The sequence below is a fragment of the Haliotis cracherodii genome, unplaced genomic scaffold (genome assembly GCF_022045235.1).
Source record: "Haliotis cracherodii isolate W230 unplaced genomic scaffold, xgHalCrac1.p SCAF_5, whole genome shotgun sequence".
In the NCBI taxonomy this organism is placed as follows: Eukaryota; Metazoa; Mollusca; class Gastropoda; order Lepetellida; family Haliotidae; genus Haliotis; species Haliotis cracherodii.
In genome coordinates, this window is record NW_027266308.1 from 24793011 (window position 1) to 24818814 (window position 25804).

At 40.3% G+C, this 25804-nt stretch overlaps 1 protein-coding gene across 3 annotated transcripts in view; it reads right to left on the reverse strand.

Moving 5' to 3' along the window:
* Positions 1–25804, reverse strand: part of LOC139444133 (girdin-like) — a 96271-nt gene that overhangs the window by 27142 nt on the left and 43325 nt on the right. For all 3 annotated transcript variants that reach the window (XM_071225035.1, XM_071225034.1, XM_071225033.1), the window contains exons 4-8: positions 20732–20801; positions 18962–19104; positions 11391–11510; positions 7756–7910; positions 256–337 (exon numbers count right to left, since the gene is read on the reverse strand). In XM_071225035.1, the coding sequence (XP_071081136.1) occupies positions 256–337; positions 7756–7910; positions 11391–11510; positions 18962–19104; positions 20732–20801 (570 nt within the window). The remainder of the gene's footprint in view (positions 1–255; positions 338–7755; positions 7911–11390; positions 11511–18961; positions 19105–20731; positions 20802–25804) is intronic.

Here is a 25804-nt window from a genome sequence, read left to right on the forward strand (position 1 = left end):
GCATGCTATAAGCGATAAGAAATGGCATTAGTCCTAGAATCCTTGTCAAACTGCCCAATAGTTAAAGTATCATAAAGATTATTAGAAATTTGCTATTTTCAAGGATTTGGCTTTTTGTTATCATTATAAGGACAAGTGGACTGAAAATGTCAATTTCTATCGCTGTTCGTTCAGTTTAGTATTTTCAGGTTTCATCAGGTCAAGTCAAGCTGCTTTCAGCTGATAGCCAGCTAACATGCTAAGACAGTATCTCACCTCGTTCCTGAGTTTGGCCATTGATGCCTTGGTGTCATCCAGCTCATCCTTGATGTCAGACAACTGTTCCTGTTTCTCTTCCCTGGAACAGAGACAGACAGTCAGACAAACCAAGATCAGGTTTTATTTATTTGTTTGTTGTTTAAAGCCACACTCAGCAATATTCCAGCTATATGAGGGCAGCCTGTAAATAATGGAGTCTGGACCAGACAATCCAGTGATCAATGTTGTGAGCAACATGCTGTCTGGGAACGATGACACAATCAAACAAGTCACTGAGTGAGCGCCTGATCTACTTGGTCATCTCTTACGACCAGCATAAGTTGCTGGGAACTTATTCTAACCCAGCATCCCCATGGGGGAAGACATAATCAGCCAGTCAGGAACACAGATAGTAGGGACCCATGAACAGTCATTGTGGGACAATTAGACAGTGTGAGAGTAGGTTGAACTAAGCTTTGAACAGTTCTATCAAACTGTTTCAGGTTAATATGGGGATAAGCCCCAGGTGATGCAGATCATAGATGCTTCCCACACTGGTGCAACGCACGAGCACAGAATAATGCTGGATCAGTGGATCCTGGCCCTGGGCCTAAGGGACACAACTCTGCACAGTGAATTATTGTATCTCAGACAACCAGACCACTCCCCTCTTATGGTTTCTAACCACTATTTTGGCAGTCACGAATCACTGACATTAATAACTGAGAAACACCATCACATCAACACTCAGAGAATCTCCTTCTCTTCCCAACCCATTTTTCAACTTTGAAAACTACATGTCCCATGTGTTCAGCACCAGCAACAATGTCACTGTTTACTAGTGTTTCTTTAAGGTAATCATATTTTTTTATGCAGCAGAGAATTTAATGATGAACATATTACCTAGGGATAACGAAGTACTATATCTATAATATCAATACTTACAGACTGCAGCTTCATATATCAACAAGCAAGGTGATTGCTACTGATATCTACAGATTAGAGATACTAGCAACAGCAGTAATGAAACAAAGGTCATTTACCTGAGAAACACTCTCAGCATCCAGTGAGCTACATCATACAGCTGCATCAGACCAACATACACAGCACCTAACCATGAATGTGCCTTCATCCTATCACATATCTATCGACAGTGACAACCTGATTCCTTTCCTAGTTGAAAGTTACTGTGTCCAAATGAATTATTCGCAGGAGCAACTCAGTCTTCCTGCCCCTAACGTTGCTGCCATAACTACAGACTGTGTTTGAATCTGCCTCGTCAGTTAGAGCACAGATGTCCAACTTAACCCTATTCCTGCTGCAGTCTGATCTAGCAGCCCAGTTTGAATCAGCTGGCTCACCACATGGACAAAGCACAGGACCAGTGCTACTTGACCACCTGGTAGGCAGCTAATTGAGGCCATTCAGGGTGGTCAGCAGAGAGGTGTGTCACCTCCCCTGAAACAAAGATCCTGCCGAGTCCAGAGTCTCACTCCAGACTGTCATTTGTTTGTGCCCATAACAAGAGCATCAACATAACTCCGACACAGGTGCTCAGGGCCCCACTTAACGATGCAGAATTATACTTTTCAATAGCTGTAGAAACATTCATACACAACAGTTCAAGAAATCAAGATGAATCTGAGGAGCTTGAGCTTTTCTTTTTGTCATCTTGGGCACTGAAGTCATATTTATAATTTTCAACATTTGTTCTTAATTTCAAACAACACATCACAACTATTAAACACTAACGCAATGTCTACATCTGTAATTTCCTAAACCGTGTCTCAGATGTTTCTTGGAAGACAGGCCTCTCCTCTCTGTTGAATTCATAAAAATATTTAGCTTACTACATATGCTGTTTGCTTATCTCTGGTCTAATCAAGAGTCATAAATCATTGCTTGTGTTTGTACAATAAAAAAATATCTTACAAATTATACATGAAAACAAACTGATAATGAAATGTCTCTTCCCTCTTGCAGTTGTAATCCCACAGTCCCACCTTCCCGTCATGAACTCATTTAACACATTGTTTTTATTACACAAGGAAATCCTCTGCAGGTTTCTTATACATCCACTCAAGGTTCTCAATGCATCCTGATACAGTCTGTGACAAAAACATTTGAGTCTACTGACCTGAAGACTCATTTTTAGTAGATTTTGGTGTTGTTATGTGGACTACTATTAGCTGAGCTTACTAGAATTAAAAGTATTTTACTAGACATTCAGGCTTTGGAGTAGTGGCTGACATCACAGACAGTTGATTATAAATAGTTTGTTCAATTCAAAGAAGACTTTAACTGAATGCATGTTGCCAGCTATGTCTGCAGGTCAGGACAGCAGCCTGTCGCCACCTGATAACTTGTGGCCCTTGGTCAGGGATGTGGAATCAATTATAGGGGCTCATGCCAGTGTTTGCTCTGTATAAGGGGATTCAGGCAGAGGATCCCTTGCCTGTGAGCTGTGTTAGTATGTCAGGAGAGGGGCTTGTGCCTATGTTTGTGCTGGCTGAAGAGGAGAATGTCCTGGCTCCTGACTGGACACATGGTCAAGCATTCCTTTTGGATGCCAAGCATACTTCCCCTATCTCAGCTATAAACTCCTCCAGTCTCCCGCCTGATACAGCCATGACATGGCCAACTGGTTATATTTCATCTTTGCTCATCACTAACAACAGTGTGTCGCTGACATGCTGGGGTTAGCAGAGCGATAATAATTGACCAGAATGCCATTACACAAAGGGATGTGGTGATAAGACAATCGTAACTGCCTACTTTAACACTGACTTACAACAATCGTAGCATTGAGATCTCTTTGATGAATGGGGCAATGGGGGATTGTTAGTAATGAGTAGACTAACATCTAGTCTCTAAAATGAACATATTTTACAGAAAAAAATAGTTTTTGAATTATAGTCATAAAGTATAATAAAAAGGAGCCTAGAGACTTTCTTCATTTTCAGATACTGATACTGCAGCAATCTCGACTTGCGAAATATTATGGACTTGCATGGGATGTATTGGACATATTTGTTTCAGGGTCTGTGTGACAGGCTACCTCATTCCTCAGTTCTCAACCCATGCAAATCTATGATATTTGGCAAGTCTAGATAACTGCAGTTTTTAGGAGTTGAAAATTAAGAGATTCTCTGGGATCCTTTTTATCATATTTTATTAAGATTTGTTTCTGTAAAATATTTTCATTTCAGTGACAAGATAATATTCTAGTAATGGTGGGGGAGAAGAGGGGGAAGGGAGAGGGAGTGAGTGAGTGAGTGAGTTGGGTTTATCGCCGCTTTTAACAGTATTCCAGTTATATCACAGCGTGTCAGCTTTATGTGGTAAGAAAGCCCAAAGTGACGCAGGTATCAAACGTTTACCACTTCGTTGAAACCCACGAGCACGGGTATGGTGCTGACAAACCTAGAAACATAATCGGAGCGAACCGGGATTCGAACCCACGATCATAGGTTTCTGGCATGTCCAAGGGACGCAACTCTGCACAGCAAATCGCGGAGCTTTTGACGACTGGGCCACCTGTGCCCCCGGGGAAGAGAGAGAGGGAGAAGAGATAATGTTTTTTCCCTCTTTCAAAGCAGGAGATATTTTTATTTCAACACCTGAACTTCTTTTTCAAATAATCATTTCCCCAAAGTGGAGCAAATTATTATACCTTTATTATTTTTTCTTTTTCAATCCAGAAATGCATGTATGCAACTCACTAACTACCATTCAGTGATACGCCAAACAGCTTATATCATGTTGGTTGGTTGGTTTATTGTTTAACCCCGCACTTAGCAAAATTCCAGCTATATGACAGCGGTCTGTAAATAATCGAGTCTGGACAGACAATCCAGTGATTGATATCATGAGCATCGATCCATGCAATTGGGATCGATGACATGCTTCAACCAAGTCAGCGAGCCTGACCACCCAATCCCATTAGTCGCCTCTTACGACAAAAATAGTTGCCTATTACGGCAAGCATGGGTTGCTGAAGACCGATTCTATGTAAATATATATTCATGTAGTACTAAACATATCTGTATCCCTGTCAAAAGTTTAGCACTGCATTATTTCTTGACATCTGAATTCTCCAAGGAGTATAAAATGGTTGCTCCCTTTTTCCATTACATAGCAGAGGCAGGATAGTAGACATACACACAATCTGTCTACATAAACATACATGTAACAAAAGAAGAGTGAGTGAGTGAGTGAGTGAGTGAGTGAGTGAGTGAGTGAGTATGGTTTTACGCTGCTTTTAGCAATATTCCAGCAATATCATAGCGGGGGACACCAGAAATGGGATTCACACATTATACCCATGTGGAAAATGGAACCTAGGTCTTCTGGGAGTGAGTGAGTGAGTTTTGTTTTACGCCGCTTTTAGCAATATTCCAGCAATATCACGGCGGGGGACACCAGAAATAGGCTTCACACATTGTACCCATGTGGAAAATGGAACCCAGGTCTTCTGTGTGATGAGCAAACACTTTAACCACTCTGCTACCCCATCGCCAAGAAGCAAAAGAAACATAGACCCCTATTCAATGCACAGTAAACATCATAGCACTAGTATTGCTCATCCTTGTGTAGCTAGTTGACGGCCATGATGCTATAGTTATGTCAGACATGCTGGGATATTTCAGTACAGGTCCCGTCTCTTGGTAGGGACCCGGGAACAGCAGTTCCTGATCCCTGCATTCCTGTCATTCTTAATGTGACTTTATAACTGTAATCAAGTGTATGGTAAGCTTTCATTTTGGGCCACGCTTTGTGATGTTATAGGCGTTGTTACTGCTATGCTTCAGTTGTGATGAATGATGACACTCACAGCAGGGAAATGCAGGAGCAAGTGAGCCCGACAGGTGAGACACCAAAAATAGTAAAAGTATAATATTTAACACTAATATCTAATATAATTATTATTTTTATTTTTTCATTTATTATTATTTTTTTTATTGTTACAATCTTATGAATCCAATCATCAACTCAAGATTCTGTTTTCAACTATAAATCATTCATGCTTGCAATGCGCCCGGACAGAAAACATCATTTGTCACTGTGCCAAATACACATTTGAGGATGGAAAATGAATAGGGAAGCCACAGCCTTTGTGGACATGTGCCACATTCCCTTCATCAGTGTGCAGTAATTTGGACTTGGTTGAATCATTCAAGCATGCTTTACATCGCTGTCGGCAGTACTGCGGCAACAACATGACCAGGAACAAGGGCATGATTACCCTGCAACCACACACTAGAACTAGGCCACTGCATGATCTTGTGGGGATTCTGGGTTAGAATTGGTCCCCAGCAACCTAGCTCTGCTGGTTGTAAGGGATGACCAAGTGGATCGCATGTTGAAACTCAGTGACTTGGATGATAGCGTGTCATCGTGCCAAGCTGGTGTAGATCTTTGCTCACAATATCGATCACTGGATTGTCTGTCCCCGACTTGACTATCTGCAAGCTGCTGACAAATAGCTGGAACATTGCCGAGTGCATTATGTCAGTGACTGAAATCCTTCTACTATTGAGCAGCCTTATTAACCACAATACCAACTCCTATCGGCCACCATAACAAGCATGTATTCATGGCCCCTATCTGCAGGTATCCACAATCCGCAGGGATTTACATCGGTCCATTTTCCAAGACACTGACTAAGTCCAAAGCATCCAGCAGACATTTTTCAAATTTACAAATAATTAGAAGAATGTCCAATCAGTAGTTGATGCTTAGGAAAATGACCTAATTTCATTTGTCTCAAGCTAAATCACTGACACTGTTAATTCTAAACCAATCAGCAGACCCCCTAATCCTTGACTTCAAACAATGACAGCTGGAAATGTGAGCCAAAATAGGACTAGCATAACACTACTTCAGTCAAGGTTAAGTACAAAGACCTAGTCACTAGACTGTCATCCCAGACAAATGGGATAAACATGACAGGTAATCATAGCAAAGTGACGTCTGACAGGGGGGAACATCGTAGGTCATTTGAGCAGAGGACAGTTGATGGACACAGTAACAACAGCCCACAGACAAGCAACCGGTAAAGTCAGCTCACGTGACAAGTTCAACAGCTCAACTCAGTCGGTACATGGGCATACTGTTTGTTGTTTAACGCCACTCTCCACAATATTCCAGCTTTATGACGTGGTTTGTAAATAATAGAGTCTGGACAGACAATCCAGTGGTTGATGAGTATTGATCAATGCAATTGGGATAAGATGACAAACAATCACCCAAGTCAACTGACCACCGAATCCATTGTTGCCTCTTCCAACACTCGGGGCCAGTGATGAACTTGCATTACACTACTGCCACAAATTTGCATATCATGCAGGGATAGAAATTATAGCATCAGCCTGCTATCCCAAGCCATTTTCACAGATGTAAAAGGTCTCCTAAGGATGATGGAATTTCAAACATTTTGGGGATGTTTGTGTATGTTATCACTATTTGGGGGTCGTGGACTATCTAGGTTAATTCTCTCCCTGTCATATGACTGGACTGGACTGGTCTTCTAAACAAACACGCTTATTCCGAAATCAGGGAGGTCAGGGCTAATAAAAGACGTCCAGTGTGATTTACACATTGCTTTGCATAATGATAAAGATGTGCTTCTACAGCTGTGACAGCGAGAAGTATTACAATATGTCTTCACACAACAAGGTGACTGTACCAAGATCTCAGTTGATTGGACTGTATAATATGTGACAAAATGTCACATCTCGCTCCACTGTGGCAGAGGTACTAGGCTGACACCAAGGAACTCTGGGTAGCTGAGAGGGGCCTCTTACAACAAGCATAGGTTGCTGGGGACCTACATTTTTACCCAGGATCCCCACGTGCCATGGGTATACGGAGATCTTTCCCCCTTTTTAGTGTGTTTGTTTGTTGTTTAATGTCTCACTCAGCAATATTCCAGCTATATGACGTCAGTCTGTAAATAATAATTGGGATATGATAACAAGCATCAACCAAGTCAGCGAGTCTGACCACCCAATCCCGTTAGTTGCCTTTAAAGACAAACATAGTCTTCTTTTATGACAAGCATGGGTTGCTGAAGGCCTATAATCTAACTGGGATCTTCGTGGATATTCCTCTATTTAAACAACTATGCTCCACGGTCTGGTGACCAGTCTTTTTCAAATGTTGCATCGTCTGTACAACTGAAGCATTGTGTTTGTGTGATAAGGGAAATCATGAACTAACAGATAAACACCACACAAATCTTAGTTAGCCAACTGTTGATTTGTAATGACTGGAATCAAATTTGCATTATCTAGGGTAAGTTTATAAGCTGTATTTGAACTATGCATCTCTTTCATCTTGGGCAGGGCAGGGCAGGTCTCGACTTTCTACCAAGGAAATGAAATGCTACCAGGCATTATTTGCAGCAAAAAATTTAAAATAGCATTTTTGAGAAAAGGTTAATTTCTATCTCGGACAGATGAAACTCCATCCCTAGAATCCCCATTTGTAGCAAACAAAAAAGATATGACGACTCACAGTTCCTGTCTGGTGCGACGTAGTTTGGCTTTGCTTTCTGCGAGTTCCACTGCTAGATGGTGTTTCTCTGGGGTGACAGTTGGAACGATGGGAGCTGCGGCACCCTCAGCCTGGGACTGGTAGAAGTCTCGCTCCTGGGACAGGTCTGTCATCAGCTGCAATACATGGAGTACTTGAAGACAGGGAGTACTTGAAGACAGGTACTTAATGGTTGAGGTGAAGTACCAGATTCACCCTTAGATTACCAGTACTATATTAAACATTTGTAAAAACTGTTCAAATGTTTTTCTCATGACTTGGTTCAATAATTTAGAATAAACTAAAAATTTATTTCCTCGCATTGAGTACATTACCTACTCTCAGTAATGAACAGAAACCAGAGTCAATGCCACCTCACTCACTCAAACTAGGACAACAGACTTTGACTTTTTCTTTGACTCATAAGCAATCACATTTAAAAGCCATGTTAAAAAAATGCTTGTAAATATAAACTGATCATTCAGTTTGAAAATATACATTCATAAACTAACTGAAACAAGACAAAAAGTGAGGAGGGTTCACTAATACCCTGACGTCAACTCCAACATATTTCAAAGTTTAGAACAATAAAAAAGCAATGTTTCTCAGAAAATCCCCTTATTGAAATCAAATTTTCCACTGCACCTCTCCTATTGGTATAGAAACTGTGCCCCCAATTGGAAAATGATCCGTCTAGTAGTTTTTAAGTAATAGGTTGCACAAATGTTTTAAGTTCAAAACATTAAAAAAAATCATATATTTTTTAGAAAATACACATAACAAAATTAAACTTTGCAGTGCACCTCTTCTATTAGAATGGAAACTATTCCCTAAATTTGAACAGAATTCATGAAGCAGTTTTCTCGTTAAAGGTCGCACAAATGTTTCAGTTAAAATATATAAAAAAAGCTGTATTTTTTAAGAAAATCCAAATATTGAAACCAAAATCACAAAGTTTGAAAAGAATCTATGCAGTTGTTTTCAAGTTATAGATAAAAAAGAAAAATGTCCTCTGAACGACAGAATTCCTTAGCCTAACTATATACCCCGCCCTTTGAGGACAGGGGTATAACAAATACAAAGCCTACCAGAAACAAAGTTATTTTCATAATTTAATGCTAGCCACATCACTTTAGTCTCAATCCTATACATAAATGTATGACCAACGCAAGTTCTGACGTACTGACTGACTCAATCCTGAGTGCTGAAAGTGGACTGTCCATCAAGAGTGATGGCAACACTAGACAGCAGTTGACAAGTGTGCAGTTGCAGACATTACGTTGCACTGAATCACCCACTGCCATTAAACAGTGCTTCCTTCTTCATATGTCATGCAAGTCGAACCTCGTGTCTGCACGGTCATGAACCGGCTTCACAACCAGTCACTAACCCCCGACAGTGAACGAGTGAGTCAATGCTGTTTTATGTCACAGTTTTCCAGCTATAACACAACCACCTGTAACTAACTGAGTCTCGGCCAGGAGGCCAATGGACAATAGCATGACCAATAATGACAATTTGAAAATTGGAGGAAAAATATTCAAATTACACCTTTCATGAAAAAGAAAAGTTCTTAAAACTAAACACATTGTCTTCTTCAATTTTCAAATAAACCCCTTTCCTTTTCTATTATTCATCAATCATTCTTAGAAATAGGAAAAAATTAACAGTTGTAAATCATGTACATTACTGAAATCTGTGTGTCCATTCATAACTTGGATTTATAATGTCACACCTGAATTAGTGACACACACAGAGACACAGAAAGACGGACAGACAGATAGTCTGTCTTACAGACCCTGATACAAATGTAAATCAAATACACCCCATGCAAGTCTAATGTTTGGCAAGTCTAGATTACTGCAGTATCAGGAAATGAAGAGTCACTGGGCTCCCTTTTTATTATATTTTTATTAAGATAACTGAGCAACTGTTTTTTCTGTACGATATGTTCATTTCAGAGACTAGATGTTAGTCTAACAGACAGACACAACTTATGATATTTTACAACTGCTTCACCTTATAACAAAGTACCTGGCAGACTGACAACAGTTACTGATGGCGTGTAAGACTGAGATTTTACAGCACCATCACTGACTGTATCCAATAGCATATGTGATTCGAACAGGAAAACTTCAATTATTAAATTATCTTTCCTTAATCTGTTTTTGTCAAAATTCAAATTGCTGCATACTATTCAGAATCAGAAGTGAAATTGATGTAGTCACATAAATTGTCACCAGACTGAGTTGTTTATTTAATTTGCAATTTGATTAAAAAAACTGGATAAATTACATTTTCATTTAGTAAGAGCACAACAGATAAGCTGAACCATCGATCTACACCAACAAAGGCCTTGTATGAGGGTGTGGCTGTGGATCACCACTCTCCGGGACACAAATATTGATTGTTTAATGTCAGCGTTCTGCTTCAATCTTGCTTTGTTTGCATATCATTTTCCGAGCTTCATCAACACAGATGCACCATTGATTATCTTCAGATCTTTTGTGGAAGATTATGGAGACATTCGGATCAATACCAATTAGTTCTGATGGCTTCATATTGAATTTCTTGCACATAATTATTTGGTTGGCCTCTTCTTGACAGCACTAGAAACAAAAGGCTTCTCAAACTGATTGCAGTAACTGGACAGAAACAAGGCGACAGAAAATAGACCTACTATAATCACGTCACCAAACCTGAAAACCCATTCAACGCAACAATTGTCTTTTTGTCATGAGGAAGACACACCTAAATTGCTCCCCCAACATTTGATAATACACGAGATTTGAACTAAAGTACTCACGGAAATGATAAAAAACTGTTTTTTCGATCTCAGATTTTAAATAAATGCAGTTAATATACAAAATATATAAATATTCAAACAAAACAATTAGTACTAATTGGGCCTTGGCGTATAAAAAGTTTTTATGTCTTTTTACACGTAAAAGTGTGTAAAAATATGAACAAAACAGACTATTGTGAAACTGAGCATAACCAGGTGTTAGTCGATCAAGGTGAATGTCCATGACCTATGACACCTTGACGACAGGTGAAAACAGGTGCTTGAAACCCACGTGCATGTGATTTGTCAGTGGTTAGTGATTTGTGAGTGGCATTGTGGGATAGTGAATCATCGTCAAAATATTGGAACGTAAAAGTAACATATTCCCTTCTCAAACAACAACTTACATGTCATTATTATTATGTACATAAACATAGCTGTTATTTTTATTGTTGTTTTGATAACTTTTTTCCAGGCTAATTTGCATAATGCCTATAGCCTGTTTCTGCCATGTCAATTTGGACTTAGTTTTATTTTTGAATGTTGAAAGTGCCTACAAATTACCTCCTGTAAAGTACATTTTGTATTGAGCACTGAGATAAAACTAGCAAATCCAGACTAGTACTATTCCAGTTGTTTTGTTATTTCGTATTTACATCTATGTATTGCTTTGTGTCGATTATTAAATCCAGCAAGACAGATTTTTTTCATTTCCATGAGTACTTTAACACCAATCATACACTAGAGGGAGACAACTCTTGCATGCCTCGATCATGTTCACCTTATGCTCAAACATTTTGAATTGTTCCACAGCAAAAGGCAACAGACCCACCTCTGAAACATCATCTCTCTCCTTGATCAACCTGGTGAGGTGTGCGAACATCTTCTCCGTGTACGCTTCAAGCTCTGCTGGTGGCTCGATCGGAAGGACAGCCTCGCTGTCATCTGTGATCTGGACACAAAAAATGAATGTTATGTCAAATTACAATTATGTACATGCTTTTGTTATATCTTCTTGTAACTCAACCTCAGCCTATCACAAGATTTATGATCAAGTGTGACAAGACAAAATGGATCAATCATCAGTCTTTACATGGCAGTAAAACTGAAACATCAGAGTAGGCCAATTATTTCATCTCACATTCATCTGAGTGAGTGAGTGAGTGAGTGAGTGAGTGAGTGAGTGAGTGAGTGAGTGAGTTGGTTTTAACGCCGCTGTTAACAGTATTCCAGTTATATCGCGGCGTGTCAGCTTGATGACGGAGGAAAGCCCGAAGTGATGCATGTCTCAGACGTTTACCACTTCTGTGAAACCCACAAGCACGGGTATGTTGCTCACAAACCTAGAAACATAATCGGGGTGAACCAGGATTCGAGCCCACAATCATAGGTTTCTGGCGTACCCAAGGGACGCAACTCTGCACAGCGAATCGTGGCTCCTTAGGCAACTATGCCTACCGTGCCCCCCATTCATCTGTGAAATTAAACATACCACGAGGTCACTAATTTCCAATCAGGTGAAAAACAGTGCAAGACACTGACACTGAAGGTCATAGAACACACAAGTGACACTGAGAATATGACTTTACAAAAAGTCTTGGAAAAATAATATGTCAGATCCAACCTAAGTAGGAACTGATGGAAGTCTTCAAGATGTCATGTAACAAACCATGAGAGGGTAGTGACCTCAACCAACAGGCTTAATCAAAAACTAAATGATTCATGATTTATTGTGATTGTCAAAACTCCATGCATCATCAGGAAAAACAGCAATTCCAAATAGTGTTCATGCTTTAGGTTACCAAGTTAAAAAACAAATGACCATCCATTTATGAGGAAGGTCCCTTAGCCCCATATATATAACACATGTGACCACATGTTCTATTTGCAAATATCCAATCAATCTGTTGTTCAGAACAGCTACCTTGATTGTCACCCGTACAAAGATGAAAATGTTATATCGACATACACAAATTAATTGAGTGAGTGAATTTATTCTTGCCAGGATATCACTTAGGGGAATGAATTCTGGTTGAGTTTGTTTGGACAGAAACAGACACTGTAACCACCACAGTCTCTGTTTTTTGTCCATCTGTCTCAAAGCAAACATCCGTGGCGGCCATGCCTCCCCCACTGACCAGATACACCTCACAACAAACACCTCCAGGGCTTGTGTATCAAACATAACTTTCTGACTTAGTTACCAAATCTGTCAAGGAAAATACCTTTCTGCAATGTTTACATCAAATCTTTTAACCAATGCAATTTTCAAAGTTGTGTAACACAATCAGGGATTTTGCCCGAAATGAAATAAACTACCTTGAACATAATTTTCATGTATAAAAAAATCTATTCTTCTTTTTTAATCAGTGTTAACATAATTAAACTCAGGCTGTCTCTGGGATATGGACAAATCTGATTATCATCATTTTCAGATACCATATCCACAATTATGTTTACAAATTGTGATTTCAGAAAGTCTTGGACAGTAAACTATAACATGTATTTTTTGCCAGTTGGAGATATATAATCTGTTTCATGTAAATATGATGCATATATCATCTCGTCAAGTATGTCATATTTTAACAGGATACAAATACCCACATTTCCAAACATTGATATCCAAAGTCAGACAGATTTATGTGTCCTTGAGTATTTCCAAGATTTACTGAGCATGTTGAACCAAGTTTACAGATACAGTCTGGCAAATACCTGATTATCTGTCAGTGATACGGTGGACATACAACACAAGGGCCAGTTCCACAGGGCGATCGTAGTGCAACGCAAGCGCAAGTCTGGGAGTTACGATAACCATAGCACCACGATAGCCTTGTGGAATGGATCCAAGGTCTGTTTGTCGTACATTGGCAGGTAGGGAGTAGGAGGAGGAGGATTTAGCAGGTCCAACAGCAGCAGTTTCCAAATGTCAGGGATACACAGTGAGTGAGTGAGGACGGATTTACGCCGCTTTTAGCAATATTCTAGCAATATTCCAGCAATATCACGGCGGGGGACACCAGAAATTGGCTTCACACATTGTACCCATGTCGATAATCGAACCCGGGCCTTCGGCGTGACGAGCGAACGCTTTAACCACAAGGCTACCCGACCGCCCCCAGGAATACACAAGACGCTCAGTGTATATGTATGTAATATATATATATGACAGATGGTTTTGTCTTACCTCCTGTGCTACCAGACCCATAGTACAATGTACTATATACTGAACAAAAAAAGTTAAGGATCATGAATATGTTCGGGGAGTTTAATGTGGTAGCGAAGGCTGAGCACACAAATTCACACAATCAATCCCCAAAACTTCATTACACCTAACTTTTTTATTCATTGTACGCACGCACACGAATAAAAAAAAGTCCAACATCAATGAATTTCGAATAAAATCTACATTACAGCTTCTTTGGAATTGTGCAGAGGCAAATTCCATGCACGCCGGCACATACAGACAACTATGCTTCTTCATACTGCCCTGACCACTTGTATATTAATTCATGGACTGATCATTGGATGATTGGGGACAAAAATGAAAAAAAATACAATTTTATTGTACTTCCAAGCAAAAAATAACATATCAAAAGATTTTTGTTGTACAACAAAAACATTTGGTAGAAAACTGTCATCACAATAACCTGATCGACGATCAGTTTGTCAAATAAGAATGGTGAGTGTGAATAAACCCTTTTCTGTGAGAAACAAACCTTTCAGGAGCACAAATAGAAGATCAGAATGACTTATCAATTGAAACGACACACACAATCTACCAGGGACCCGTTCCACAAAGCTACTGTAGAGCTACGATAGTCGTAAGTCTATGTCAAAGCATGAGACTTACAATCACCTCTAGATTGCTTTGTGGAACGGACCCCAGTAGTACCTGTGTTATAATTGAGAGGCAGCACATGCTCCTTCAACATGATGGTCCTTAATGATAGCTGTATCTGCCAGACAGTATCACAGCCTCATGGAAGGTGTGGTGAGGCTTTCAGACCTTCTAAATGAAGACATACCGTATTCGACATAATAAGCGCCCTGCACTAATAAGCACCCACGGCGATATTTGCTAATATATTGGCAAGTGAACAATTAGCACCCGTTCCGACTGCACACAAGACGTATCTATTTGTGTATAATACTCACTAGTGTGTTGAATGCACCCTTAAATATGGGCAATTAAATTCTGGAAAAATATATCTCTCGTACATATTCATTTCAGGCTGTCAGCATAAACCACAAAATTTATCTTTCAACTCTGTTTTTTTCCCACCAAAATAAGAGCCCCCTATTTCTAATTTTGAGAGCACACTGGGCACTTATTATGTCAAATGAGGTATTGATAATCTGGGAAGCCAGGTTAACCTTCAGTTTATGATAAAGGGAACGCTTCATTACCCAGGCATGGGCTGAAGGTGGACACACGTGTAACTGTGGTGCTCACACATGTGTGACCTAGGCGGGAAACTGATAGAGAATCAACCGTCTGACATGCTGCCGTTGTATTTACAAGTCACTTTACCCTTGCTGTTTCCCTCTGAAGCCTTTGCATGAAGAATCAATTATATTGTTTCTGTTAAATTTATCACTCCCAGTATTTACAACATCCCCAGAGTATGTTTTTCATGTAAACATAACAAGAGACTTGTTAAGGAAGTGTTATTTCCCCCTTGTTCAGCACACATGATAGACATGCGATGGGTGACAATGCAGGTATTCTACTTCGAGAAGAACATGCAGAGCAGTATGTTGAGAATGTATTAACTGAAGCTGTTTGAGTCTGCCTTGCTGTTTCAGGAATCTGATAAATTGTTTAGTTGGAGGTTCCATCAAGCTGATGATCTGAGACAAATAGAGAGTGAGTGAGTGAGTGAGTGAGTGAGTGAGAGAATGAGAGAGAGAGTGAGAGAGAAAGTGAGAGAGTGAGTAAGAGAGAGTGAGTGAGAAAGTGAGAGAGTGAGTGAGAGACTGAGCGAGATTGAATGCCACTTTGAACAAAATACCAGATTTCTAACACGCTTCGCTAAAAGATCAAAGGTGCCACCTGTACTATATCTTGCGATAAAACATTTAGTATTAGGGACCTATTCTACAGCAAAATAACAATGTAAACAACTGTACAAACAGTGGATCATGTAAAGGAACTTTGTTAAATGTTTTGAGGCTCACAGACTTCACTCATTAGTCTTGAGTAACTTAAAATACTTTGAGGGACTGAGTGAACAGTATTCAAATCATAACATGACATGTCAGCTTACCGCGGGAGGAAAACCCAAAGTGATGCATGTCTCATATGTGTACAACTTTCGTGAAACTCACAAGCACAGGTATGGTGCTGATAAACCTAGAAACATAATCTGGGCGAAACAGGATTTGAAACCATGCTCTGGCGTGCTTAAAGGACGTAGCAAATTGTAATGACTCAGACGACTGGGCCACCCGTGTCCCCCAAAATACTCATGAGGAGAGGCATAATTGAGTGATCACTAAGACGCCAACGCTACGCTTCTATTCCAATCCCATGGTGCTGCCAATAAGTCAGCATCCTGTTTTATGAAAAGAAGGAAATGTGTTTTCAGCACAGGCTCAACATAAAAGAATCAGCAACGTGTTACCCTACAGCAGACTCACCATCCAGCAGAGTATACAAAGATGTGTTCAGTGCTGCTAATGTGCCTCTGTAATGAGACTATTCCGGACATCAAAGTACACTCCATAGATCTGTCTATATACACACCTAGCAATTGTCTTTGATAGGTATTTAGCACACACACAGCCCAGCTGGACACATCCCCTGCATTCAGGGGTTAATGCTATTCTGATTACTTCCCTGCGCTGAACGCCAGGGTCTGACCACTTCATCACCAACCAGCCTCAGTGATGTGAATGTATTTAACTCTAGGGCTTTAAAATATAAACAAGCAAAACTGCAGTTCTATGTATATTTCAAACTAGAATACATGTGTAGTACATTATATTCATAACTCATATTACGTTCTGGATATACATGAGCGGTAGATATAGTACATGATCTTCAGAAGACGTCCAAGCTGAGTGGTAGGTATAGCACATGATATTCAGAAGACGTCCAAGCTGAGTGGTAGGTATAGCACATGATAGTCTGGAGACTTCCTAGGTGAGTGGTAGATATAGCACATGATATTCAGGAGTGAGTGAGTATGGTTTTACGCCTCTTTTGGCGAGCAAACGCTTTAACCACTAGGCTACCCCACCCCCCCTTGATATTCAGGAGACATTCTAGCTGAGTGGTAGACATAGGGTATATTCAGATGTCCTAGTTAAGTGGTAGTCATAGGGTATATCCAGATGTCCTAGTTAAGTGGTAGACATAGGGTATATCCAGATGTCCTAGTTAAGTGGTAGACATAGGGTATATCCAGATGTCCTAGTTAAGTGGTAGTCATAGGGTATATCCAGATGTCCTAGTTAAGTGGTAGACATAGGGTATATCCAGATGTCCTAGTTAAGTGGTAGACATAGGGTATATCCAGATGTCCTAGTTAAGTGGTAGACATAGGGTATATCCAGATGTCCTAGTTAAGTGGTAGACATAGGGTATATCCAGATGTCCTAGTTAAGTGGTAGTCATAGGGTATATCCAGATGTCCTAGTTAGGTGGTAGACATAGGGTATATCCAGATGTCCTAGTTAAGTGGTAGACATAGGGTATATCCAGATGTCCTAGTTAAGTGGTAGACATAGGGTATATCCAGATGTCCTAGTTAGGTGGTAGACATAGGGTATATCCAGATGTCCTAGTTAAGTGGTAGACATAGGGTATATCCAGATGTCCTAGTTAAGTGGTAGACATAGGGTATATCCAGATGTCCTAGTTAAGTGGTAGTCATAGGGTATATCCAGATGTCCTAGTTAAGTGGTAGACATAGGGTATATCCAGATGACCTAGTTAAGTGGTAGACATAGGGTATATCCAGATGTCCTAGTTAAGTGGTAGACATAGGGTATATCCAGATGTCCTAGTTAAGTGGTAGACATAGGGTATATCCAGATGTCCTAGTTAGGTGGTAGACATAGGGTATATCCAGATGTCCTAGTTAAGTGGTAGACATAGGGTATATCCAGATGTCCTAGTTAAGTGGTAGACATAGGGTATGTCTAGATGTCCTAGTTAAGTGGTAGACATAGGGTACATTCAGATGTCCTAGTTAAGTGGTAGACATAGGGTATATCCAGATGCCCTTGTTAAGTGGTAGACATAGGGTATATCCAGAAGTCCTAGTTAAGTGGTAGACATAGGGTATATTCAGATTTCCTAGTTAAGTGGTGGACATAGGGTACATTCAGATGTCCTAGTTAAGTGGTAGTCATAGGGTATATTCAGATAGCTGAGGGGTTGATATAGTATCATATACTCCTGTGGTGTCTTGTAGGAAGGTGAGAAGCCAGCAGGTGGCTCTGCTAGAGTTAAGGATCACGCTAGATCTGTGTTGGGTTTTGTCATGTAGTGTATGTTTCCTATAATTGAGCAATCACCATGTTTCAATATGCCAGTTCAAGTATCAAGTGACTGCCTGGCCTTACTAAACTTCTTCTGCCAAGACACGTATGTGTTATCATGACCCACTGTCAGACAAGGTCGCACCAGGTCAAACAATTATGCCGCACACCTGTATTATCTAACGAGAACATAATCAAACATTCCTCATTATTCTGGGGGACCTGATCACAGGTTGCTGACAATAGACACACATCACCGAACACCTGGATTGCAGAGGGACCATTACATGATCTCATATCCCATTATGTCTGGACAAGGGAACTATAAACTAGCTATAACTAACACTGCCAGCTGTACCGCTATGAGCCCCCTATCACAGATAGTTTCTTTGTTTGCTTTGTTGTTTAATGCCGCACTCAAGGTCTGTACATAATAGAGTCTGGATCAGACAATCCAGTGACTGACATCATGAGCATTGATCTATGCAATGAGGATACAACATACCTTTTGCATAATGAGCGAACACTGACCATTTAAGTTACTCCTATGCGAACACAATGGAAAAGTAAACCAATAAACTGACAAGCCGTAGATGACTGTCAGGACTATACCAAAGCCAGAGATTTGCCTTATGCCTTGAAACCTTCATAGAAACCAAATAGAGTATTATATTTATATTGAACACGCATATTACGAACAGACGACATAACATACTGCTTTTTTGGTCCCGTCCATTGCTGTAAATACTTATGGTGTATATATGCTTATAACGACCCACGGTTATAATGAACTAAAATGAGTGGTCCCTGTTAGTTCGTTGCAACTGTAGTTTACTTTAGCTCCTGATATGCTCAAAAAGCTAAACTTTGGATAACAACTACCTCATATCCCGGCCTCCCATGAATAAGACCTACCTCCTTGATGTGTTCGACGATGGCATGCTGCACCTCTATCTCGAGCTGCTTGATGTTCTCGATGAAGCTCTGCTTGTGTTCACACTGGACAGCACAGCCCAGCACCAGCAGCAGCACCTTGCGGATCTCCTCGAAGCTAGAGTCTGCAACACAATTAGTGGAAAAGGTAATGTAACTAATATCCTGTGTTCAGTGTCTCATGCCACACTCAGCAGTATGATGGCAGTGATTAATATTGTGAGCAATGGTCCATACAATCCACGAAGTCACTAAGCCTGACCACCTGATCCATTTCTGATGACAGGGGACCTAGTCTAACCCTGGAATCCCAGGGGTTTCATTATGACTACTGCTGGCAGAAGTCCAGCCACATCACAATGTCCTGTAAATAATTGAAAGTGGGCCAGGAAAACCAGTGGTTGATAACATGAGCAACAGTCCATGTAATTGGTGTATGATGTCATACAATGAACCAGTTCCCATTGAAACCACTTGATCTTCAGGTTAGTCTTTCACAAGCAGGACTGAGAACCTACTCTGGGCAAGAATTTCCACAAGCGAGAGAGAGGACAAGCAAAAGAGGACACTACCAGGTAGAAGTTATTCTAGAACCGTAATCAATAGGGCACCCATAGTACAGAGACTTTGAAAGGGCGAAACCCCATGCAAACACATGAGCAAATGACAGTGTGAGCACTGATCCAGATGACCATGACACAATAACCTGGTGATCAGACAGGGCATTGAGCTGTTTGTCCCACACTGGTATATTACCCACACACATCAGCCAATGACATTAACAGCTCTCCAGTTCAACCGCATAAGGTAATGCAGAACTATTCTTCCTTGGAATCCTCACAACAGAGGTTGGACTGACAAAGGAAGGAGACTTTCTGCATAAACATATAAATGATCGAGAGTGGTCATTTCAAGATTTCATCAAACCTGGTATGTTTCACTGCCAGACAAGCAGAAGTTCACATTTTATTAGTCTTAGAAATAATACAGCTCAAACACTGGTGGAATACATAGGAATTCACTAGTCTCTCTCTGTGCCCATGGTATGATCAGGTTGGTCAATGATTTGATTTCAAGTCTTTCATTAACATAATTAATATTCAAGGTAGAAAATTCTTCCAATCTGAATTATTTGGAGGGCAACTTGGAACTACAGGTTTAACAATTAACTTTCAACTTTGGACATGTAGATTTACACTGTTAACTAACCCAAAACCAGTGAATATATCCTACTACCTTTTAACCTCTTCCCGAATTATCTTCCTCAAAAAAGCTCCCCCTGGGGCCAAGAACTTGGCTGTTCAATGCATGTCACTTACAGCACATCCACAAATGGAAAAATATTAAACTGCACTTTATTGATACTATTACACATTCTCTAGAGAATATCAGGGCTTCAAATCCCATTTAATAATGCTTATCAACCAATCAGATTTCAGCACACATTCCCATTCATTTTACAATGATTTAATACAGCAGCAAATAACTGACAAAGAGAATACAGATGTCTTGCTCAGACAAGGACAGTGACAGTTTGATCGGTGGAGCAGTTTCCCTCTTCCACACAGTCAAGTCCTGACTGGCACGCAGTGTACGGTGTGCACCCACACAATACTGATAGCATCTATATATCTACCGGTACACTCAATCAACCTAGGATCAATACAGATGACATGGTTCAATGGTGGCACAACTGGCCTTATAAAGGGGGAATTGCTGTACAGTTTTATGTCTACAAAATGACCATGTTACCTTTATGTGGATCGCGGCAGATGGCGTGGATGTTGGGAAGTTTGAGAATAAGCAGTTGTTGCAGTACCTCCTGGAAGAAAGAAAGCCAAAATCAGTCAATGGTTATCATGAAATATTGTGACATTAATGTTGCCAGTATAGGCAGTGTTCATTCCCAGACAAACAGCACACGTCACCTCTGTCTACTGAAAATAACAACTACTTCTTGGGACCAGATGCACCTTCTGAGATTTCAGTTTAGAGAGTTCAACCACATTTCAGTCTATATCTAGTTAGCTTGTCAAAAATTTACTGAAGAGAATAATGACTGAGTATGGTTTTACGCCACTTTTAGCAATATTCCTGCACTATCAAATCAGGGAACACAAGAAATGGGCTTTGCACATTTCACCCATATGGGGAATGGAACCCGGGTCTTTGGTGTGACAAGCTTATTTGTATCCACAAGACTACTCCACTGCCCCAGATAATATTGAAAACACATTTAGACTAGTAGACACAAAGGCTTTTGGCACATACTGTGAAACTATCACTTTTATTGGCACATGCATGGGCCCAAGACAAAGGGTTGCAAGAAGTTTACTTTTAAAATATAGCAAGGTTACATCAGCTAGTAGTTCAAAATGAAAATTAGATGTCTTACTCAGGGTGTCTACCCTGAAGTTCTAGAAAAGAAGATCCGCTCCAATACTCTATAGGATTAAACAATGACAACTCTCACAAGCTCTCTCAGAGTCATAAGAGACATGAACACATTTTAACATTAATTCACATTTTTTTTGCAATCAAACTGTCTGTCACATAAGTTATCAGGCAGCCAACTGTAGTTTGCTCTAATCGACAACTGCTTATCTCTGCACGGATGCGTCCATGTACATGACAGGTATTGACTGTACACTCATTCCCTTAACCTTAATGAGTGCTAGTGTACACATCGATTCAAAGTATTTACTTGCAATATTCTGCAACGGACCATATAACCTGACACATAGAAGTATGTTGTCTGTCACACATGCCTGGCTCAGTGCCAGTGGCACTGCTCGAATTCCTCAATATGTTCTGGATGGTTACACATGTAGTCAATAAATGTCGACCACCCTGCAAACGGTTTTCACAAACAGAACATACGTGAGTGAGCAAGCCATATTCCAGCAACAAGATTTCAGGGGACAGACCAATGGGCTTCATATACATAAACCCATGAGGGATTGAACCCAGACCTCAGTCTGTCAAGCGAACGCTTTAATCACTAGGCTATGCCCTCAAGGAATGGCTGGCTGGTTCATAATCACAATTACAGACCGGGAGGGTGGGCATCAAATGATGGACTTAGAAGGTGGGGCGTGGGATATCAAAAAGTACCAAAAGGTCGGTACCAACGTCATGAACTTGATTGGAAGGCATCAAATTCAAGCAGTGGAAGGGTTGGTATCAAAATTATGGAGTGGGAGGATTGACTTCAAAAACAGCAGTAAGACAGATGCTGATTCTCAATACATGGGAGATTGGGCATCGAAACAGACTTGGTTACTAAGGTGGATCACAATCATATAGTATTCATATGAAGGTGGTCTTTGATATGGAGAAAGGTATCAAAGGTTAGGAGGCGTATATGGAATGACAATCAAGACCTCTGGGCTGGGGTGGTAGGCAATCACAATCAATGGCTGAGAGTGCTGACATCAAGGTCTTGGGACATGGGAAAAACATACAGACTAAAACCTAGCCTTGGAAATATCAGGATACAACTGAAGATTGCCAGTTCCTCAAGTGACATGTGGACCACATGGTTAAAGCTTCCAAGGACCCACAAACTGAAAGGTCTTATATCAAATTAATCTTACATACTGACATGACTAAATAATAGCCAGATATTTAATATAATGAGAACACTGATTACCAACACCTATCAGTCAAATTCTTGTAGGATCTTTGAGGTAACCAGGCATGTCCAAATGTAGTCATAATTGATTGGTATTGAGAGTACATGAATGAAGGGCCACTAAACCTGTCCCTGTGTCTGAATACCACTGTTCCCAGGATCATGGCAGGGGGCAGGGGATCTGTCTACCTACTGTTGTAGGGTATCTGTAAGTGACAGAGATGTGTGGAGGTTCTATCACATTACCAGAAGTAAAGCGTGTATTGCGGTCAAGTCGGGCGGGACACAGCTCATCCTCAAGAAGGTCCTGAATGGAAGGACTAGCCGGTTGTGTACTGACTATGTCTTTCTAAGCTTACCCTTTTGTGACAGTGTATTGGCCATGTCTTTCCAATAAACCCACCCTGTCGTGACAGTGTAATGAACTTTGTCTTTGTAGTGGGACCCACCCACTCTGATAGCCTGAATGTACCTGTCATTGCTGAATTAAAAGGATGAAGCAGAATGACGATCCAAGTCCTATAACACTTCCACAAGACATAGACACGTTTCCTTGACCAACTCTATTATCCCCAAGGGGCGGACTTGGGCTACAACAGGCCCAAGCATCTATTCAATGTGATAAGAGGCAACTCACTTGGATCTCAGTCAGGCCTAGTTATTTGGTTGATCATTAGCATGTTATCACACCCCGTGGGATGTTGCTCAGACTATCAACCCCTTGCTTGAATGATCCAGCCTTGATTATGACAGGCAACTGTGATACATTATTTGTAATATTTTTTAGCCACCATGATTTATCATTTGTAATATAGTTTTAGCCACCATAATATATTTTTTGTTATATTCCTTAACCACCGTGATGTATAACTTCAAACAGTGTGACTTCCTGATATCTGAGCTTAAGCTAGATCTCAAGTGTAGGTGTCTTTCAGAGGTGACTAACATGAAGATGTCGGAGGAATGACCTTCAAGGCAATCAACAGGAAATGAGACACCTGGGAGCTGCCATGTTTGCATGTGACTGATGTAGGTTGGTTTGGGGTGACAACGGTCACCAGATAGCAGTAGGCCTATTGAAGTCAATCTCCAGTCATAAACATTCAGTGGCCATCAATTACAGTTTCAGAGCTCACTATTAGGACAGTACTGCAAAAGGTCAGAACTAGACCTTTGGCCCCTAACATTGTAAAGCAAGAATCTTGTTTTTAAAAAAAAGGCGCCCTCTACAAAGATAGCAAAGTTTACTAGATTGATGATTAACTAAGTCTACCTAAACGGCAAATCGTCAACAAATCTAATAACAGATATTGATTCTGTTATATTTATATATAAACCAAATTAAAACAAACAGGTCATATTCATTTCATTCCGTTTAACTTTAATAAAATAACCTAATACAACCATCTTTTTCAATCATATTATAAAAATAAAAGTGTGCTCAAAGAACCCAAAGAGTTTGAAAACATGCATCTTTTATTGAATATTGTAGATGAATGACGCGAAAGGACTGTCCGGAATGAACACTGCACAAGAACACTTAAGAACATTTTCTTGCTTGCTTGCTTGGCAACTGCTTAGGGAGATATCTGTAATTTATCAACATAATCCAAGTGTACACAAACCTGTGGCTTCAAAGAAAGCTCACTTTCCCTATGTTAACCAATGAAGCTGTATTGTTACAGTTCTTATCAGTACTCATGAGACTTGTATTGCTTCATTGTTTCAGCGCAGCAATTACTCCAGCTGTTGATCGAGTGTGTCATCAGTGCTGTCTATCAGGACACTGACAACTACAATTTATGGATAGTTCGGTCCATCGTTACACTCCTAGCGACTATCACCAAACACTACAACTGTCAATCCTCATAAATAATGATTCTTATGACTTCACACTTTCAGTGGTGTTCAAATAACCAAATTTCCTACTTGCCCAAGGGCAAGTAAACATAAATATTCTCATTGCCAGCCTGATTTTCAACTTGTCCTGCTAAATCAGGGAAAAGAAGAAAACTTTATTTTTCACAACAACATTTCCTTAACTGAAGCAACAGCTAATGGGAGATGTGCAGAACAGAAAAATGACTAGTCAGGTACTTCATCTGCAGTTGGCAAACACATGCTACATCTTCTAGTTACAAAGTTAATACTGCCAATTTTTATGCTTGCCGAAAGAACAAAATTATATTTTCCCACTTGCCTGACACTATTTTCATGGGTTTGAGCACGTCAGGTATACTAATTGGACACCCCAGTTTTTGTTGGATGAAATACCGGAAAGATTACATCAGTCCCTCAAGAAATGTACAATATTATCAGAATGATTGAGCGCATGTTGTTTAACGCTTAGTCAGCAATAATCCAGCACCCTGTGTACAATATTGGTGAAGCATCTTGCACAGTGTACTATCACTTCAGTGTGAAGTTTAAAGCCAGGGTCTAGTGTTCACAACGTTGTGCAAATGTGACTGTCTAGGTATATGCTATATCTCATATTCCACAGCAAGTATCCTGGTCATATCAGTCAAGGTAAGGTAGCTTTGCTCCAAGGCTGTACTGCATGATAACTCCATGGGTGTATAGTAAGTCTGTCCTTTTAATAGGCAAGTCTTGGTAAATTGAAAGTCCACTCTCTTTTATAGGGACAACTTGTTCTTATTAGTAATATAATATATCAGGCAATACACGAGTATGTGACTGAGAAAACACAAATGTTTCTGGCTGCCTTGAGACTGTTGGAAACACTGACAAAACTATGAGACATGTTAACAGATGGCTGGATCAGGTCAGGAGAAGCTGATAGTCTCCATTCATAGAAACTGTCGTCAGACCACGCACGTTGAAACATGACAACAATGTCAGGTCTTTCAAATGACTCATTTTATGCCAAAGCCCAAAATACCTGAGCAGTAACTTTTGGAGACATCTGTTCTCGTGTCTATTGACAGAGAGATCTGGGAACTAACTTCAACGTTGGCACAGTGGCGGAATCAGAGTACCCAGCCTCATCCTAGCATCTCATGCCTTTGGATGTAATTGCCTTAAATCCAGGATCAGAACGGTAAGCTGCACATTGGTCAGGATTATCCAGTCTCTGGAGCAGGGAGCTGCCAGCCTGGGATCACAGCTCCCATCATCCAGAGACATCACAGGGGAGCATGTGGAGAGAGAGAGGGGTGGAAAAAAAGCCA